The sequence below is a fragment of the Rhagoletis pomonella genome, unplaced genomic scaffold (assembly GCF_013731165.1).
Source record: "Rhagoletis pomonella isolate Grant_MI unplaced genomic scaffold, Rhpom_1.0 Rhpom_scaffold_00002, whole genome shotgun sequence".
Lineage (NCBI taxonomy): Eukaryota > Metazoa > Arthropoda > Insecta > Diptera > Tephritidae > Rhagoletis > Rhagoletis pomonella.
The window spans coordinates 73,019,132-73,035,221 of record NW_023458556.1 but is presented as its reverse complement, the minus strand read 5'-3'; the positions used below and the strand labels follow the sequence as shown (position 1 = coordinate 73,035,221).

The 16,090-nt window shown below is 33.1% G+C and overlaps 1 protein-coding gene across 1 annotated transcript in view; it reads right to left on the bottom strand.

Moving 5' to 3' along the window:
- The window catches only part of LOC118734041 (putative transporter SVOPL), a 63,289-nt gene extending 48,058 nt beyond the window's left edge, over window positions 1-15,231 (bottom strand). Inside the window, exon 1 of the mRNA XM_036463736.1 lies at window positions 14,509-15,231. Within this exon, the coding sequence (XP_036319629.1) occupies window positions 14,509-14,512 (4 nt within the window). The 5' untranslated portion in view covers window positions 14,513-15,231. The remainder of the gene's footprint in view (window positions 1-14,508) is intronic.
- Between the last annotated feature and the right edge of the window lie 859 nt (window positions 15,232-16,090).

Here is a 16,090-nt window from a genome sequence, read left to right as displayed (position 1 = left end):
GGCACTTAAAAAAGGCCGGGATCCCGGGTTTAACATCCCTAGTATGCACCCAGTACGGCATAGCTCAACCTATTACCTCAGAAAAAGTAATTTATTTCTACTTATTTAGCAACTAACTTCAAATTGATGTGTAATCACCAGAGAACGGTTTTTTAGGACCTAAAAACCTATAAAAAAGGCAAAATAAAATAGCGAAAAAGGCAGGAAAATGCACTAGGTATTGCAAAAAAAGCAAAATAAGGCACTAAAATAAGACAGAAAATACGAAGAACAATCAAAAAATACATATTTTAGAAATGTTTATATTAAAAGTAAAAAGAGAAAAACTATGAACTAGTTTCATTATATGAAAAATTTGTACTTTGAATCTTTGACTATTTTATCCTTTCGAGTTTCTAACTCATAAAACTTTAATCTGTATAAGTAGTTGTAGTAACATTGAATCACAAGATGCATTTTGAAGTTTTCTGGCAGCATTTTCATTCGATTTTCGCGAGGAAAAGCCTTGAATGTACTAAATGTGCGCTCGACGTAAGTTGATACATGTGGAGCCCAATTTAAATATGGAACGTTTGAAACGTTCATATTATCAGGAATAAGGGCGTTTTCCTCGCCCTTTACAATTTTATCCACACCCCTTATTGTCTCCAAGCCTACGTTAGCTGAGAAAACGGCTTTGAATTTTTCCAACAGCAATTTGGCAAGAGGTCCCTGCGCTTCTATAAGCCGCATGGGCATGTGTATATTTTTTAATTTAAAAAAAAAGTTGTAAATGCTATAATCACTTTTTTAAAGGTAGAAAAGGCATAAAAAGGCAAATATCTTAAAAAAGGAAACATCAAATGTGTATATATGGAATCAGGGAAAGCTAAATCGTGGACATTCTTAATCGAATATACTCTATCTCTTTAGCAGAAAAAAAGGCAATTTCCATAAAATCAGTTCCCTGATAATCACCTAACAGCTTCATTGAGATAAACCAAATGCTTACACTTTTGATGCAAATAATTCAATATTAGTTGAAAAAACATCTAACTGGGGTCAATTAACTATTTCAGCATAAAATATTGCCTTTGAAGTGCTTTAAGCCAAATCCATTTTAAAGTAGTTGAAATCTAATGCAGAGTCAGATAATTGACTGATGCCTAGGACATCGCCATGTTAAAGTCAACAGTTCGTTCCAAGGAAGAAATTCAGATCTGAACTGGTTGAACATCGATATTTTCCGTACTGGGCACATACTTACATATGTACACGTGTATGTATATATGTATGTACCTAAGCATGTATATCAGCGAATGAAATTTTTTGCATTAAATAAAGTGATTGTAGATTTCGCAAGTAGTCTGTGGGAAAAGTGGTAATTCTGAATATTTAGATTCGTAGTGAAGGGAAAAGTTTTTTGTGTTGTTCAAGCAAATAATTAACAACTACTTCTTAAGGCAACAATGCTGACTCTTTACGAGTAATATGTACGCGATACTTATGTACATATAGGACTATACGCTAAAACCACAAGTTAATTCCGATTCCTCCAAACCGATAGAATAACAAAAGCGCTATTAAAATTGGTGCACATCAGGCTACAGATTAGAGCTTCTAATTTAGACGTATCGGTTGACGTCCAAAGGGCTAGTCTAAAAAGCATTGATCGTCGTGTGAATAGCGCAATGCTGTGGGACCAGATTAGTATTTGGAGCGGAATCTAGCTCCTTTTTAATCAATTTAGCATTTCAATTGCATTTAGAATTCTAAAATTTTCCAAAAACCCTTTTGTATTTTGAAAATACATATATCTGTAAATAAAAACTAGTCCTTTTTGAACTTAATTTCAAGCATATCGCCTCATTATGCGCATGTACATACTAATTATATGTTACAACAAATAACACTATTGCATACAGTCCTGTCAATTTGGCTCAATTCGTGCCATTTTTGGCCCTATTTTACGTTTTACGTAATTTTTCAATTTGGGACAGGGTTGCTCCCTGCACTTTTAAAAAAAATTAATATTTCACAACCTTTTGTAAAATCCGTCAGGTGTACTACTTTTTCACCAACAAACATTTCCTAGTTTCTAAGGTTTATACAACTTGTTTATATTTTATTTTTTGGTATTGTATTTACTTTTGTATTAAAAACATTGTACTTATTTGATTGCTAAATGTGAAAGAAAGATATAATCTTCTTTTAATTAAAAAGAATTACATTTTATTTAGCACTCTTATTTTTCCATTTGGCACTTTTTTTATCCCCTCGTACCTAAAGGTAATTGACAGCCTTGATTGCATCATCCTTTTTACTACAAAAGAAGCAAATGAAATCAAACCCATTCCTATTTAATCATGTACTTACGTATCTGCGTCAAAAACATTCTAATATTAATGAATAAAACATTTATTCTAGATTTAATGGTGACTTAGGAACACTAAAGTGGTGTTGGAAACTACTTTAGTGTACATATTCAATACGGCCGCCGAGTTGCTAGAGGTGCGTCCACCCGGTAGTGCCTGGGTACCATTCCAGGTCTGAGCAGCATCCAAAACAAAAAAGGTTCCGAGTGTACTTTTGCCTTGAAAACTCTTCTCACAAACTTCGTTTGCCGTTCGGAGGCGGTAGAACTTTGGCGTTGCGTTGGCGTTGTCGTCGCTTCAACAGCTGATTGTGAATACATGAATGCAGCCGTCCACATAGCCAAAATTCAGCAACGCTCACGCCAACACAAAGCAAAAAGATGGCCAACTCTCAACTTTTCGCGTGCGTCGCTCGTCAGCTGTTGCAAATAAATAAAACTATGTGAAATATTTTTCCTTTTTAATCAAGTACGGGCAAGAAATATCGGTTTTAATGCAACTATTGATATGAAATATTAATTTATCTGTCGTTAGTATGTTAATTTAGTGGCCCAAGCATTCGCTGACAAGCGTTCATTGTAGCAAGCATACTTTTAACGTGCGTTCTGCCAAACCAACGCCAACACCAAAGCCAAAGTGAAAGTTCTATGTGGACCGGCCTTAAGCCTTTCCATTTTTATAACGTTGTTTATAACATCAACGCGCACCCCAAAAATTGGAGGAGAAACTCGGCCAAGCACTTAACAAAAAAGTGGGCACCAAAAAATATACATATCACACACCTAGATCTAAAGTGTGATCAATTCAATAAATCAATGCTTAGGACTTACCTCCAGTGAATGCAAACATGGTTGCCACTCGCCAAACTTTTTTTTCTACCAAAATCTCTTAAGAAAAGTTACCAAAAGTTACCAAATCTTCACTACCAAAATCTTCACTTCTTCACTGAGAAAAAAATATATGTACTGAATAAAACTGCTATATTTCACAACAAATGTGTATACCTATACTTACAGTCCGTTAATAATACAGCTTAATAAATTCAATATATTTATAATTTGTCAATTTTTGATTATTTATCAAGAACTCCCAGTTCTAGCACAGAAGTTTAAATCTATTTTCTTGATAAATTATCAAGATTGAAAATGCTATTGACAATTATAATAATTTTTTTTTATTAGAAAATATTTTTCTTACAATGAATTGTTGCATGTGCCGTTGTTCACATTTTCGTTGTTGGTGCTTCCGACAGGGTCGGAGTATGATGTAATGTGGAATGATTTTCCATCATCCCTTGTCAAATTTGGTTTGGAGACAAACCGGTTTCGAAGTTGTGCCGATTTCAGTGTAATTTTTCGTTCGGAATGTACCGATATTTGCGACTAACGGAATAATGGCACCGGCACACAAAAAAAAGTTGCGGGTGCTTTAACCGTCCGTTTGACTCGTACATAATTTCGAGTAAATTGCGAAAATTGCATTTTTTTTTGCTATTTTTTCGCTTTTTCATAATTTAGTGTACGTGACAAACGGACCTCGGATTTGAATTCAGTGGGTCGAAATACATGTCGGTAGGTGGGTCTAGTAAAAAGCACGCGACATTTTTTTTTTGTGCCGGAATAATCAAAACCATTTATGGATCTCACCGAAAATTGCCAGATGGCCACTATTAAAATGTGAGATGGTAGAATTCAAAATTTATCGCAAAAATTCGAAAGTTGTTTTAGAAGTGCAGCCCTTGGTGCTGCCACTGTAATTGAAATATTTCCAGTATTCGAATATGAGATGACTCTAATTTTATCGAAGTAATTTTGTAGAAGTGTCAGTAGTGCTGCCACTGAAACTCGAAGGGCTTTTATAATTACGCACATGCAAAACATAACTAATTTCTTTCTAGTAATGCTAATAGATATTTAGTTGCAAAAGTTACCAAAATGAAATAAAAGTTACCAAACCGTTTAAAAGTTACCACTTTTGGTAGAAAGTTACCAATTGTGGCAACCACGAATGCAAATAGTTTTTTCTTCATGATTATATACATTTACTAAAAACTACTCTTAAGGCGGATTCACCGTTCGTGTCCGGACACTTTTTGTTAGTCATTTTATGCTTTCCTTTCCCACTTTGTTTCACTGAGAGCGCGACAAAAATTTGCTGAACACTCTTTGTTCGAATCGAATTGATTTTGATTTTCTGTCCGAACGACTTGATGATTCACAACAAAATAAAATGTGTCGAACTGAACGGTGAACCGTACTTCAGCACCCTCTCCGGCAAAAATGTTTTGAGAGCAAATAAAAAGTTGTCCGGACACGAACGGTGAACCCGCCTCGATTACCTGGTTTTGTATTATTTGCGTTGAATCTGTACGTAACACAAGCCCGATCTGAATTTTGATTTAGCTCAATTTAGATCTACGTGTGCGATATGTATATACATTAGGCTGATCCAAAATAACTAATCTAGCAGTGCGCGCTTCCACTCTGCAGGGCTTGGGTTCAAGCCCTGGTCAAAGCAACATCGCAAAAAAATATAGTAAACGGTTTTTTTTTGTAACGGCGGTCGCCCCTCGGCGAACAATGGCGAATCACCGAGTGATTTTCTGCCATGAAAAACAGCGTCTCATAAAATTCAACGTCAAGGCGCATGCCACAATTCGGAAGAGAAGCTCTGCCAAACACTAACATAAATACATATGTGTAGCGCCAATCTATTATTATTTATGAATTTATGGACTTAAAAGGACCTATGTACTAAGGCATCCAATCCCGGACCATTTTGTGAATCCCGGGATTTCGGGATCCATTAATTAAGATATGCTAACGAACCAGTTTTGTAGTCTATCTTTAGTGCGAATACTAGAAATAAAAATAAATTTGTGCTTTTAAGCAAAGAAATATAAATATCTTTAATTTATATCAGTTTAAAAAGCTAATTACAAACAGAATAAACTAAAAACTACGGAATTGAAATTCATTCATATTGAAGTCGAAGTAATTTTAACAAAAAGTAAAAAATAAGAGATCATCTTTACACTTTCATGTAGTATTTATACATATACATATGTGTGTAGTAATATAAGAATGCCACAACATATGTACATATACAAGTCGGACGGATTTCGTAAATAAAATTATGTCATGTCTCCGATTCGCTTAAAATTTTTTTATGGGTACTACACATGTTCGGGATCCCGAATCCCGGTACTAGATGCCTTAGTATGTACACACATATGTACATGGTATCCATGGCAATGATGGGCAATGCCCATTGGGCATACTGGAGTACTTTTGTATTTAGTATGCCCGTTTGGGTACTAAATACTCAAATACTTAATATTTGGAGATGTCTAATATTCAATTAAACAAAGCTTAGGTATTTAGGAGTTGGTAAATACTAAAGTAAAAAATACTTTGCCATTTAGGAGCTGTTAGATGCTAAAGTAAAGGCGCTAAATACTCTAGTCCAAAGTAATAGGGTACTTTGGGGATGCAAAATACTTTCACTAAAGTACTAAGGTATTTATTATATGGTTAAATACTTACATACTAAATACTTTATGATTAAGGAAAATTGAATCGGGACTATTTAGAGATTTTCGAGACTACTTAGGGATTCCCGGAACTATTTCATGATTTCCGGGACTATTTCGAAATTTTCTTTATATTTGTCGATCTTTATATCGACATATTTATCGATAAAATTAATGATTTTGCAATTATTATATTTATCGATATTGTTATCGATGTTATAATGGACAGGTTTGTGAAAATCCCGAAATAGTCCCTAAAATATCGAATATCCTGAAATAGTCTCAAAAATGCCGAAGTAGCCCTGAGAATACCGAATTGTTTTTGTACGTAGTAGTTAGTGAAGCCAAAGTCCCAACGTTATTTTGTACGCGGTGTTGTGTTAGGTGAAACTAACTAAATGCTTTAGACTAAGTATTTAGCGCTAAGAAAATAAGTAAAAATTTACTAGCCTACTCGATGTATAGTAACATCCAAAATACTTAAGTAAATACTACTTTTACACATATTTACTACAGCATAAGTACCAAAATACTTAGCATTTAATTTTTAGTAAATAAAATTTTGCCCATCACTGGTATCAATAATGCAATCACCTGCAAATAATTAAAGAATTTTTGTTTTCATTTTCCAGTTGAACTTTTTTTTGTGGTTCTTGAGGTTTTCTTAGGTCTTCGTTTGTTGCTTTAATTGTCAACATTAAACGTTTTTCTGGTTTTCTAGGATCAGACAATATGATCGAAAAAATGAAAATCATAAAATAACGATTAAAAAAATTATAGAAAAGCAATTTTTTTACACTGTATTCATGTCTCCGCCAGCAATTTGTGACGACATCATTTAAAAGCAGCTAAGGAGAATGACGATGGCACATTCAAGCCAATGTGCCAAAACGCGGGTATAAACAATTATTTAATATCGGAACCGAGATCATGTACGTTAATTGATTGCTTTTTACACACTTTTGAAATTATATGCTTTTTTACTGCAGACAAGTTCTTGCCAAAACACAGCAGAAATCTTTCAATAACTTACAAATATAATAATGTGAAATATCGAGGGCGGCGTGGCATTACGTGGTGTGGCGCGTCGGTCGCGCAGGGGACGCGGGGCGTGCGTTGATCTTATTACCTGTCACCGCAGTTTTCCCTGCGGGGAATTTAATGGGTAGTGTTGTGTTTCTAACTTTACGTATAGGTAACCTGCAGTGAAAAGACAAACCAGTCAGTAAAAATGCCAGTTCATTAAATTTCAAAGAACTTAAGCGTTCAGCGACATCTGGTACGAGTCCGCTTGGAGGTGGTTAAGATTTTTGCAATTAAATCAATGTAAGTTAATACAATTATTTAAATTTAAATATAAATTACAAATTTGAAAATCATTTCATTGCAGAAAAAAACATACATATGTAAACAAGTACTTGTGCCATACAAATAGGAAATAAAAAAAGAATATTTTCTTTTAATTAAATAAAAAAAAATATTTCTTTAGTTAAATTTTAAAATTACAATAAAAACCTTAATTAAAAAAGGAAATAAGCTAATTTCGTTTTATTTGACTAAGATTTAGCTATTAGCGACCTTCCACGTTTTTTGAAGTCGGTTAATAATAACTAGTTTTTGAACAATAGGGTTAAGGAGAACACCACGTCAAACAAAAAATCCGGCAATGCGAACGGATTTTAGTATTTGGTATAGCAATAATGCTCCATGAATCTTTCCCTCTCTACGATAATTTTAAGATGTCGCGCATCGAGCGTTTATTTTTCCCATACGAATAATACGGAAGAAAATGAGTTCTTCTATTTTGAGGTCAATATAACTTTCTAGGATCAATAAAAATGCCCGAAACTGTAAGAATACATAGATCGTACGCGATTTAAGTGTAATGAAGGCTCATATTCTTAAAATTCCTAATTTCTTTGTAATTACAACTAGATTTTGACCAAAATGGAGGGTAAACTTTTCTATCCTATTGAATGGAAGCAGCACTGAAATTAGTGGAGAAGACTAACCCGAGCCCCCGGTCGATGACGGTAGAGTCGCTGTCCCATCGCCTTACTATGACGAGGTACGAATAGCGATTATGCCACTGAAGAATAATAAATCTGCTGGAGCTGACGGCCTTCCAGCCGAGCTATTCAAGTACGGCTGCGAGAAGCTAATACGCGCCGACTACCACTGGATCAGCCTTCCCCCAGCACAGCGTTTTAAAATACATCTCTTGTCCTTTCACAAGCCGCACAGTGTGCTTTTTGAACACTGCATGCGAATTAATCGTAGCGCTTTCGTTAGAAGCAGCATTTTGATACGAAACCAAATGGTTTTGAAAATTAAAATAAATCCCTTTCAATTGTGGCTATTGGGCCACAATTACCCCTTGACCTTAAAAAAATTGGTCAAAAGTAGTGTTCTTCGAAAAAAACATGCAAAATTCACGGAATTTATTCCAAAACAAAAAATTTATGTATTTCTTATTATACTAGTATTATATATTTTGAGACGAGCAACACGGTTCCACTGTTAAAAATTCGAAAAAAAATTTATTTATTGCATTTTTTCTATTTGCATGCAACTGTGCATCATTCACTCAATTTTATATCCCTCGAACAATAAGTGCAATTCAAAGACCTTTAATTTGAGCCAAAGTAGAAGGTCTCCAGGCCCTCTGAGAGCCAAGTTATAACAATTTTAAACCAAACTTCGAAACTGCTGTAATAGTTTTACTCCGAAATGAGAAACAAATTGCGTAAAATGTCTACTGAAATTTAGATCGAAGTTTAACTTCAGAATCGTAATTATTTAGCTCTCAAAGGCCCTAGAGACTTCTACCTTGGCTTAAATTAAAGGTCTTGAATAGCACTAAAACAAACTTGTTGTTCGAGGGATATAAAATTGTGTGAAGGATGCACAGCTGCATGTAAATCATAAAAAATGCAATTTATAATGCTTTTTTCCAATTGAGGGGTTGACATTTTACCGTTTTTTAAGCAGTGGAATCGTGATTCTCGTCTCAAAGTCTATAATATTAGTATAAAAAAAAAATACAAAAAATGTTTTTTTTTTTTTTAAATACACTACAAGAACACTATTTTTGACCAATTTTTTTAAGGTCAAGGAGTGATTGTGGCTCAATGGCAATATTTATCCTTGAAAGGCAAGTACATTAGCTTTCAAAGCCATTTTGTTTCATATCAAAATGTTGCTTCTGTCGAAAGCGTTACGATTAATTGGTTTTAAAAAAGCACACTGTGTGCCGTCGAGTTAGCTCGAATATCTTATTTTTCAGTCGAGAAATGTAATTTTGAAATTTTATAATTACTACAGTGTATTTTTCTCAAAAACATATGACTCAAAACATATGATTTATAAAAATATAATTCATTTATAAACAATATATAATATAATAAAATGTCTATCATAATTGTGCGTACAAAATTTTTGATTCTTAACGAGTTTTTTGACAATTGGAAAAAAATACAACTCCCTCTTTTTAGTACAATTTTTCATTTTGCTACCGGCGAAATTACAGAGCGCGGTAGATAATTCGAATGTCAAATAATCGCAATTTTCAAAGAATCTGTACTATTACAGATTTTGCGAAAAAAGTATTTTATTTTTAATTTTTCACAAACTTTTACTTTAATTTTATTAGTTTATTTTTAAGTTTTAACCTTTATTTGGGGTCACCGGGGGTGAACACTTTAAATTTATTCCATATCTTCTGTGATCATAGGCTAATTTCTTTTCCAATTTAAATCCCTTATATTCCCCCTTCTGTCCAACATAAGGCGTCATACTCAGAAATCGAATAGACTCGGTATTGCTTACTGGGGCGGCCATTCATTCCACCAAACCTTTTTCTTTTTTTTGTCTTTTTTTATACAAAGTCTAAGAAAAAATACACATGAAAAAGACTTGCCTACCGCATGTACTTATCTCCCAAAGTTTCCACTGCTGGCAAATACAAATGAGGGTTCAAATTTTAAAACTAATGAATAAAATTTAAGTAGAATTTGTGGAAAATTAACAATAAAATACTTTCTTCGCAAAATCTATAAAGAAACCTTCTATTTCAAAAAAAAAAAAAATTGTAACAGTTATTCGTCGCTGAAATGATCAAACAGTTTTTGTTTTCATGAAGCAAGACAATCTCAACACGATATCGTCCAAACGATTGTCGTCGTACGTGATTCATGCTCAGGTTGGATGAGGTTTGCTAGGAGCGCATGCACTTTTTAAGGTTTTAATTTATAAACACTTTTTATGTAATATTGGTAATGGAATTTATTATTTACCATAACGATAAAAATTAGTTATTAATACCTCTGCAATTTTCACAAAAACAGCTTTGTGATGTTAGAACTCATCTGGGACTTACCTGTCGTCACTGATGTTAATCCTGACTTTGCAATTTAAAAGTATGTAAATTTTTCTGTCAAGCGTTATGCAAGGTCAGCATTAGCATGACCGATGACAGTTAAGTCTTTGGTGGATTTTTATATCAGGCTCTCATATTTGTTAAAAATGCAGATAGAGGGTATTGAATACATATAAGACCTCGACATTCTTGTGTATATGTGCGTATACATATGTAAGTATATGTATATGCTGAATGAAATTACTAAGATAAAAGTTTGCATTAGAAAAAAGCGGGGCAACCCTCATGGAAAATGTTTCTGGATTTTAAATATCTTTCGTTGGATATCCATATTAAATTGTTTTAGTTATAAAATAGGTGGCAACCCTATTTAAAAATATTTCTGAATTGGGTTTTTTTTTAAATACTTTCCATTTGATACCCAAGGTGTTATTTTATTTGTAACAAATTGAAAATACAAAATACAAACCGTTATCTGAAGACAAAATCTCATCAAAATCGTTACAGCAGTTTCCGAGGAACCTATGGATATAGTTACGTATACATATGTACAAGAATTGCTCGTTTGAAAGTAATAAGAATAAAGAGCAAAAGTTCCCTCTTACTAGAGCTATAAAACTATTGAGTCATCCGATTCGATGTTTTCGACAGTTTGCTTTGAAACTATCTATACTATCGATAGTATCGGATAATTTTCAAATGCATTGACGAAGCTATTTATATAAACTTTTTAGGTTTGTTTAGTTTCTGAAGAATTAGCTAATTGTTATATAGCGATTTTCAGGAACTTTGTCCTTTCTCTTCGATATTTAAAATATTATAAACCGATAATATATAAACCTAAAATGGGTTGACTTTAGTGTACTTCGACATGTGTGTGTTTTAGCAAAACTATATCGAATTTTCTCATGAAACTTTACGAGGATGCTTAGAAACAGATATGTTTACATTAATTCTCAGTATTTTCACTTTTTAATACCAGTATTTAAGTAATTCGTTGTTTAAATTTTTTGCACTTCCATTAGCAAATTTTCATATAAAAAGTGCTGCTATGTGTGTTCACGTGTGATTTGTGTACATTAAATGTATTTTAGTTGTAGAATATTTTTCCATAACTTTGTACTTTGTGCTCGGGATTTTTACCTCACAAAATTTATTACAAACTATCCTCGGCAGGGAAACATGATGAAAATATCCGACAACTTTTGAAGCAGGGGTGGTATTCAACGGATTATTTCCAGGCTCGGATTTCGGCCAAGCGCAATGCAGTGAATAGCATCCGGAACGAGCTGAATTGCAAAGCGTACCTTCGAAGGGTTCCACTTCTCTTCCATCTTATAGAACTTCTTTACTTTTACAACATTCTCATGGTAGTCTTCTTATTTGGATTGTCTCATGTTTAAGATGCAATCTCTCATTCAGCAAACATTTTTTGGCGCAGTTTCGCCTAATGAATATTTCCTCTATTCACAAAATTTGAAAATTGCCCCCACACCACGACATATTGGGCAGGCAATAGTGCCCTAGAAAAAACAGCAAGCTGTGTGTATTTTGTTGTTCGTTTTGAAATTCCCTATACGCAAACAAAGTTTGAAATTTTAGAGTAAAATGTAAACAAAAATGACAATTTAAAGACGAAATTCTCGACAAAAGTAAAATGCTTTGCTTCATACAGAATATTCAACGTGAAATACGTTGAAAAAACCTTTGAAAATCTAAATACTTGTAAAATTTATTTTAGAATAAATATCTATTTTTTCTACGCAAAATTATATTTCAGAAACCACATAAGGGCTCCTCGATTCGAATTACAAGCATCAAGATTTAAAAATAAAAACTGTTAAGGCACAAACTACCGAATACGGGACAAATACGGGACATTAAAAGAAATACAGAACATTTGGCGTCCCGTATGAAATAAATAAATTACCAGGACAATTGACGAAAAGAGAGGACTGTCCCGTATAATACAGGACGGATGGTCACCGTATATGAGTAGTCCACTTGTACACAGCGTTATGTGATCATATAATAGTAAGCCATAAATTAAAAAAAACTTCTACAACAACAAGTAGCATCCAAATTGTATATTTCTTTTTATTATCTGAAAATTTGGATAAATAAGAGCCTAATAACATTAAAAACCAAAATCGCAGTGTGGTAGTTTTTGCAAATTTTATATATAAAACATTTAATATAGCGAGTTTTTTAACAGTAACTTTTACATAGCCAGCTTTTTTTAGCTTTTCGCGTTCTCTCTTCCATGAAGATTGGTCTGCTTCTTTTTTACGACGTCTTCCATTAGGCACTGAAACTACCACGTTTTCTTGCTTCTCTAAGTTCATCAGAAGATGGAGACTTTTGAAAGTGTGTATATTAGGGATGTCAAATTTCGGGGTTTTGTCGATCCCGGGATTTTCGGGATCTGAAAATACAATCCCGGGATCCCGGGATTGTCCCGAAATTCAGGTAAAAGTGCAACACATCTTTGAACACCCTATTATAGTATTTTAAATCAGATTGATATAACAAAAAAAAGTACAATTTATTGTAATTCATTTACATATTTATTAAGGCGATAACTCAGTATTTTCAATCAACAAAAAACAAACATAAAATTTTACAAACATATAGGTACCCTGCAAACCATTTTTTCAGAGTATTCTGAATCGTAAAGAATTTTTAAAGAATTCGGAAAGATCCCATCCGATTTTTTGCCGAATTTTCTAAAATGAAATAAATTACGCACACTTCCATTCTTTTACGAAATTTCGGAAGAAAATCGGTAAAGAAATGAAAATAATGCTGCTATGTGAACAATTTCGTGCAGACTTTTTTCAGAATTTTCTTTATTTTTCGTACAGAAATTTCTTTACGAGTTCGTGTCAACCACTTCATATAATTTTCTTTGAAGATTCGGAAAAAAATCGTTACAGAAATCAGATACTCCTAAAGATTTCGTTAAAATTTCGGGAACTTTGGTTTGCAGGGTATGTATGTACATATCCTCATTAATTTATAACATAGTTTTTGTACTACAAGTACAAATGCATATACGGTCCCTCCCAGAAATATTTTTTTTGTTAATTTAAAAAAATATATACGTATGTGCAATTTTGAAGTTGCTAAAATATCCCGTTGACATTTTATATATTTTTTTTTGCCACAAAAAAATTCGTTATAAGGAAGAAAATGCCCAACATTGTCAGTGAAAAAAATTCAAAAATCAAGGGAGTTTTTAGCAACTTTAAAATTGCACTTTATTGTATTAAATTGAATGGGCTATAAAACTGCATAATAGAATGTTTTCTAAAAATTATGATTAAAAAGTTTGATATTTTTATGATAATTTGGTGAACTTAAACTACCTTTCTCTAAAGTGTGAAATTTTGATTTACATGATTTTTGTTGTAAAATGAGCTATATATTCTTTTTAATTAACAAAAAAATACCATGAAAAATATTTTGAATATTGAAAAAAAAAAACGATGCCAAATATTTTTGTAAGTGACTGTATTTGGTACAGCAGTAACTGCCTATGTAACTATATAAAATTTTTTAAATCACTGTTTGAGATAAATTTAAGATATTATCAGTATATTTAAATAATAATAAAAAAGTTAACACATTTAAGTAAAAAATAAATATATAAGTGCATCACCTATTCCATTTTGACCGAAGCAAAATTATTCCTTCTTTTGATGGAAATGCGATCTTAAAGAAATTATAGCAAAAAATTCTTGTTTTGCCCTTGAGAGGGGATATTTGTGATAAAAATTTAATTGGCTAACAAAAAAATGGTTTCCAGCGATCCCGGGATTTAAATCGACTAATCCCGGGATATTCGGGACTTAAAAAAGACCGGGATCCCGGGATTGACATCCCTAGTATATATACATACAGTAAGTATTATAGCGACTTTTGCTAGAGTAGCTAACAATTGATGCTATTTTTTTCAGAATATATAAGGATTTTGCACTGTATTGTAAACTAAAAATTTAACAAATTTTACATAGAGCACTATGCAAGTGGACTACTCATATATGCATATAAATTCCTAAGTAAATACTTCACAAAAATGACACAATTTTACACGCAAATATCTGTTATATTTTTTAAACATTCGGTGTTGATTTCACACATTTTTATTATTTTAAATTTTTTCTCAGTTTCTACACACTTTATTTAAATTCCGTTCATTAATCTGGGATTTTGCAGCTTATTTAAATATATTTGAATCTTACCCATTTTAATACAGAATAAAAACTTGATTATAATCACACAGTCTGCGCTTTAAACATGCGATGGAAAAAACTGGCTCTATATCTTTCTTGCTGTTCACTATAAAGTCTACTAACTTTGATTAACTATTTTACTTGTTTTAATAAAGTGAATGTATAACAGCTTGCGATGAACTTGCCTTAAGTCAAGTCGCAAAACTAACTACTCAGCGAACCGGTATGCGTTTGCGCAACACAACACACAAAAAATACTTTATAATGTACTATTTCAATGTCTCCTTGTTCTCAACTACAGTTAGTCACAATATCCATTCACCAGAGCGATTATAAATTGACTTTCCAATGTTGGAAGTACAACACGTATTTTAATTGTCCTATTCAAGCACCCGTTTCAAGTGGTACCGAGCTCGCACAAAGCCATACCGAATCTCACCGACACCGCGAATGAACTGAACCGTTTGAACCGTCATGCCAGAGTAAGTGTTCAACGTTGACTTACTAGCCACCCGCACACTTAACTTGCAAATCTCGTCTTCAAGTGTCCACCTCTATCTCATTATATAAATTTATATGTTTTTATTATAGCAACAAATTAAATGGTCAAGAGTGGTCGCATTAGACAGTAATATGCATGTTCTCGTGCTGTATAAAGTAGTTCAATTTGATTGCTTTCACCATTATGAGTAAGATTTCATTTGTTCGACGTGTTGGCGATGAGCGTTTTCAGTTGAATGCAAATACGAGGGTTTATGATAAGAGTAGGTACTCGTATTGCCTATTCATAGAGGAGAAAAAATATGCATGCAAAATTTTTAATTTTGAAGTCGCACACGATATGAATAAAAGTGGTGTGGTAAGACAAACGTTGGACATTGGAAAAAACATGGTCAAAACCCTCGCAATAGAGCTAAAAATATTGTACGCCTGATTTTTTTCTTCGTTTTATGCAATTTGGATACATACATACGTATTGAGTATGCACACAAATAAGTTTGACTTCAGTTTGATGATTTCACAGTCCTTCAAACTCGTAAAGTCTTAAACTGTGTAAAACTCGTAAGTTTACGAGACTGAACACCCTCTTGGCGAAAATGTGTAAATAGGTGCGTAAAGTGCCTGTTTGACAGATCAACCAGGATTGAAACAATTTTTGTATACTTTTAGGCAGGCTCATCCCAAACTATTTATTTGTTAATTTTATTGTGGCGTATTAATGTTTACTAGGAGTGCCAGTTACTGTCGAAATTCGATCGTTTTCCTAGGTTTTTAAGGGCCTTGGAGAGATTTTCTAACTTATCACGTCGTTTAACTTATAATGTTCTAAAAAACTACTTACTCCTACTTTGGAACTAAAACGTCACTACAATTTTTTAATTGACCCGATACATTCCAGTTTGCCGATAAATTTCGATAATTTGAGACATATCGATAATTCGCCGAATTTCAAAAACACTAAAATCCGATAGCTCAACAATAATGGATAATTCGACTAATTTCGATAATTTTCGATAACTGTGGGTTTCGAGGGCTCGACAAATTACGATAAATCAAAACTGTGTATATCTCGATATAAATCGATATCTCG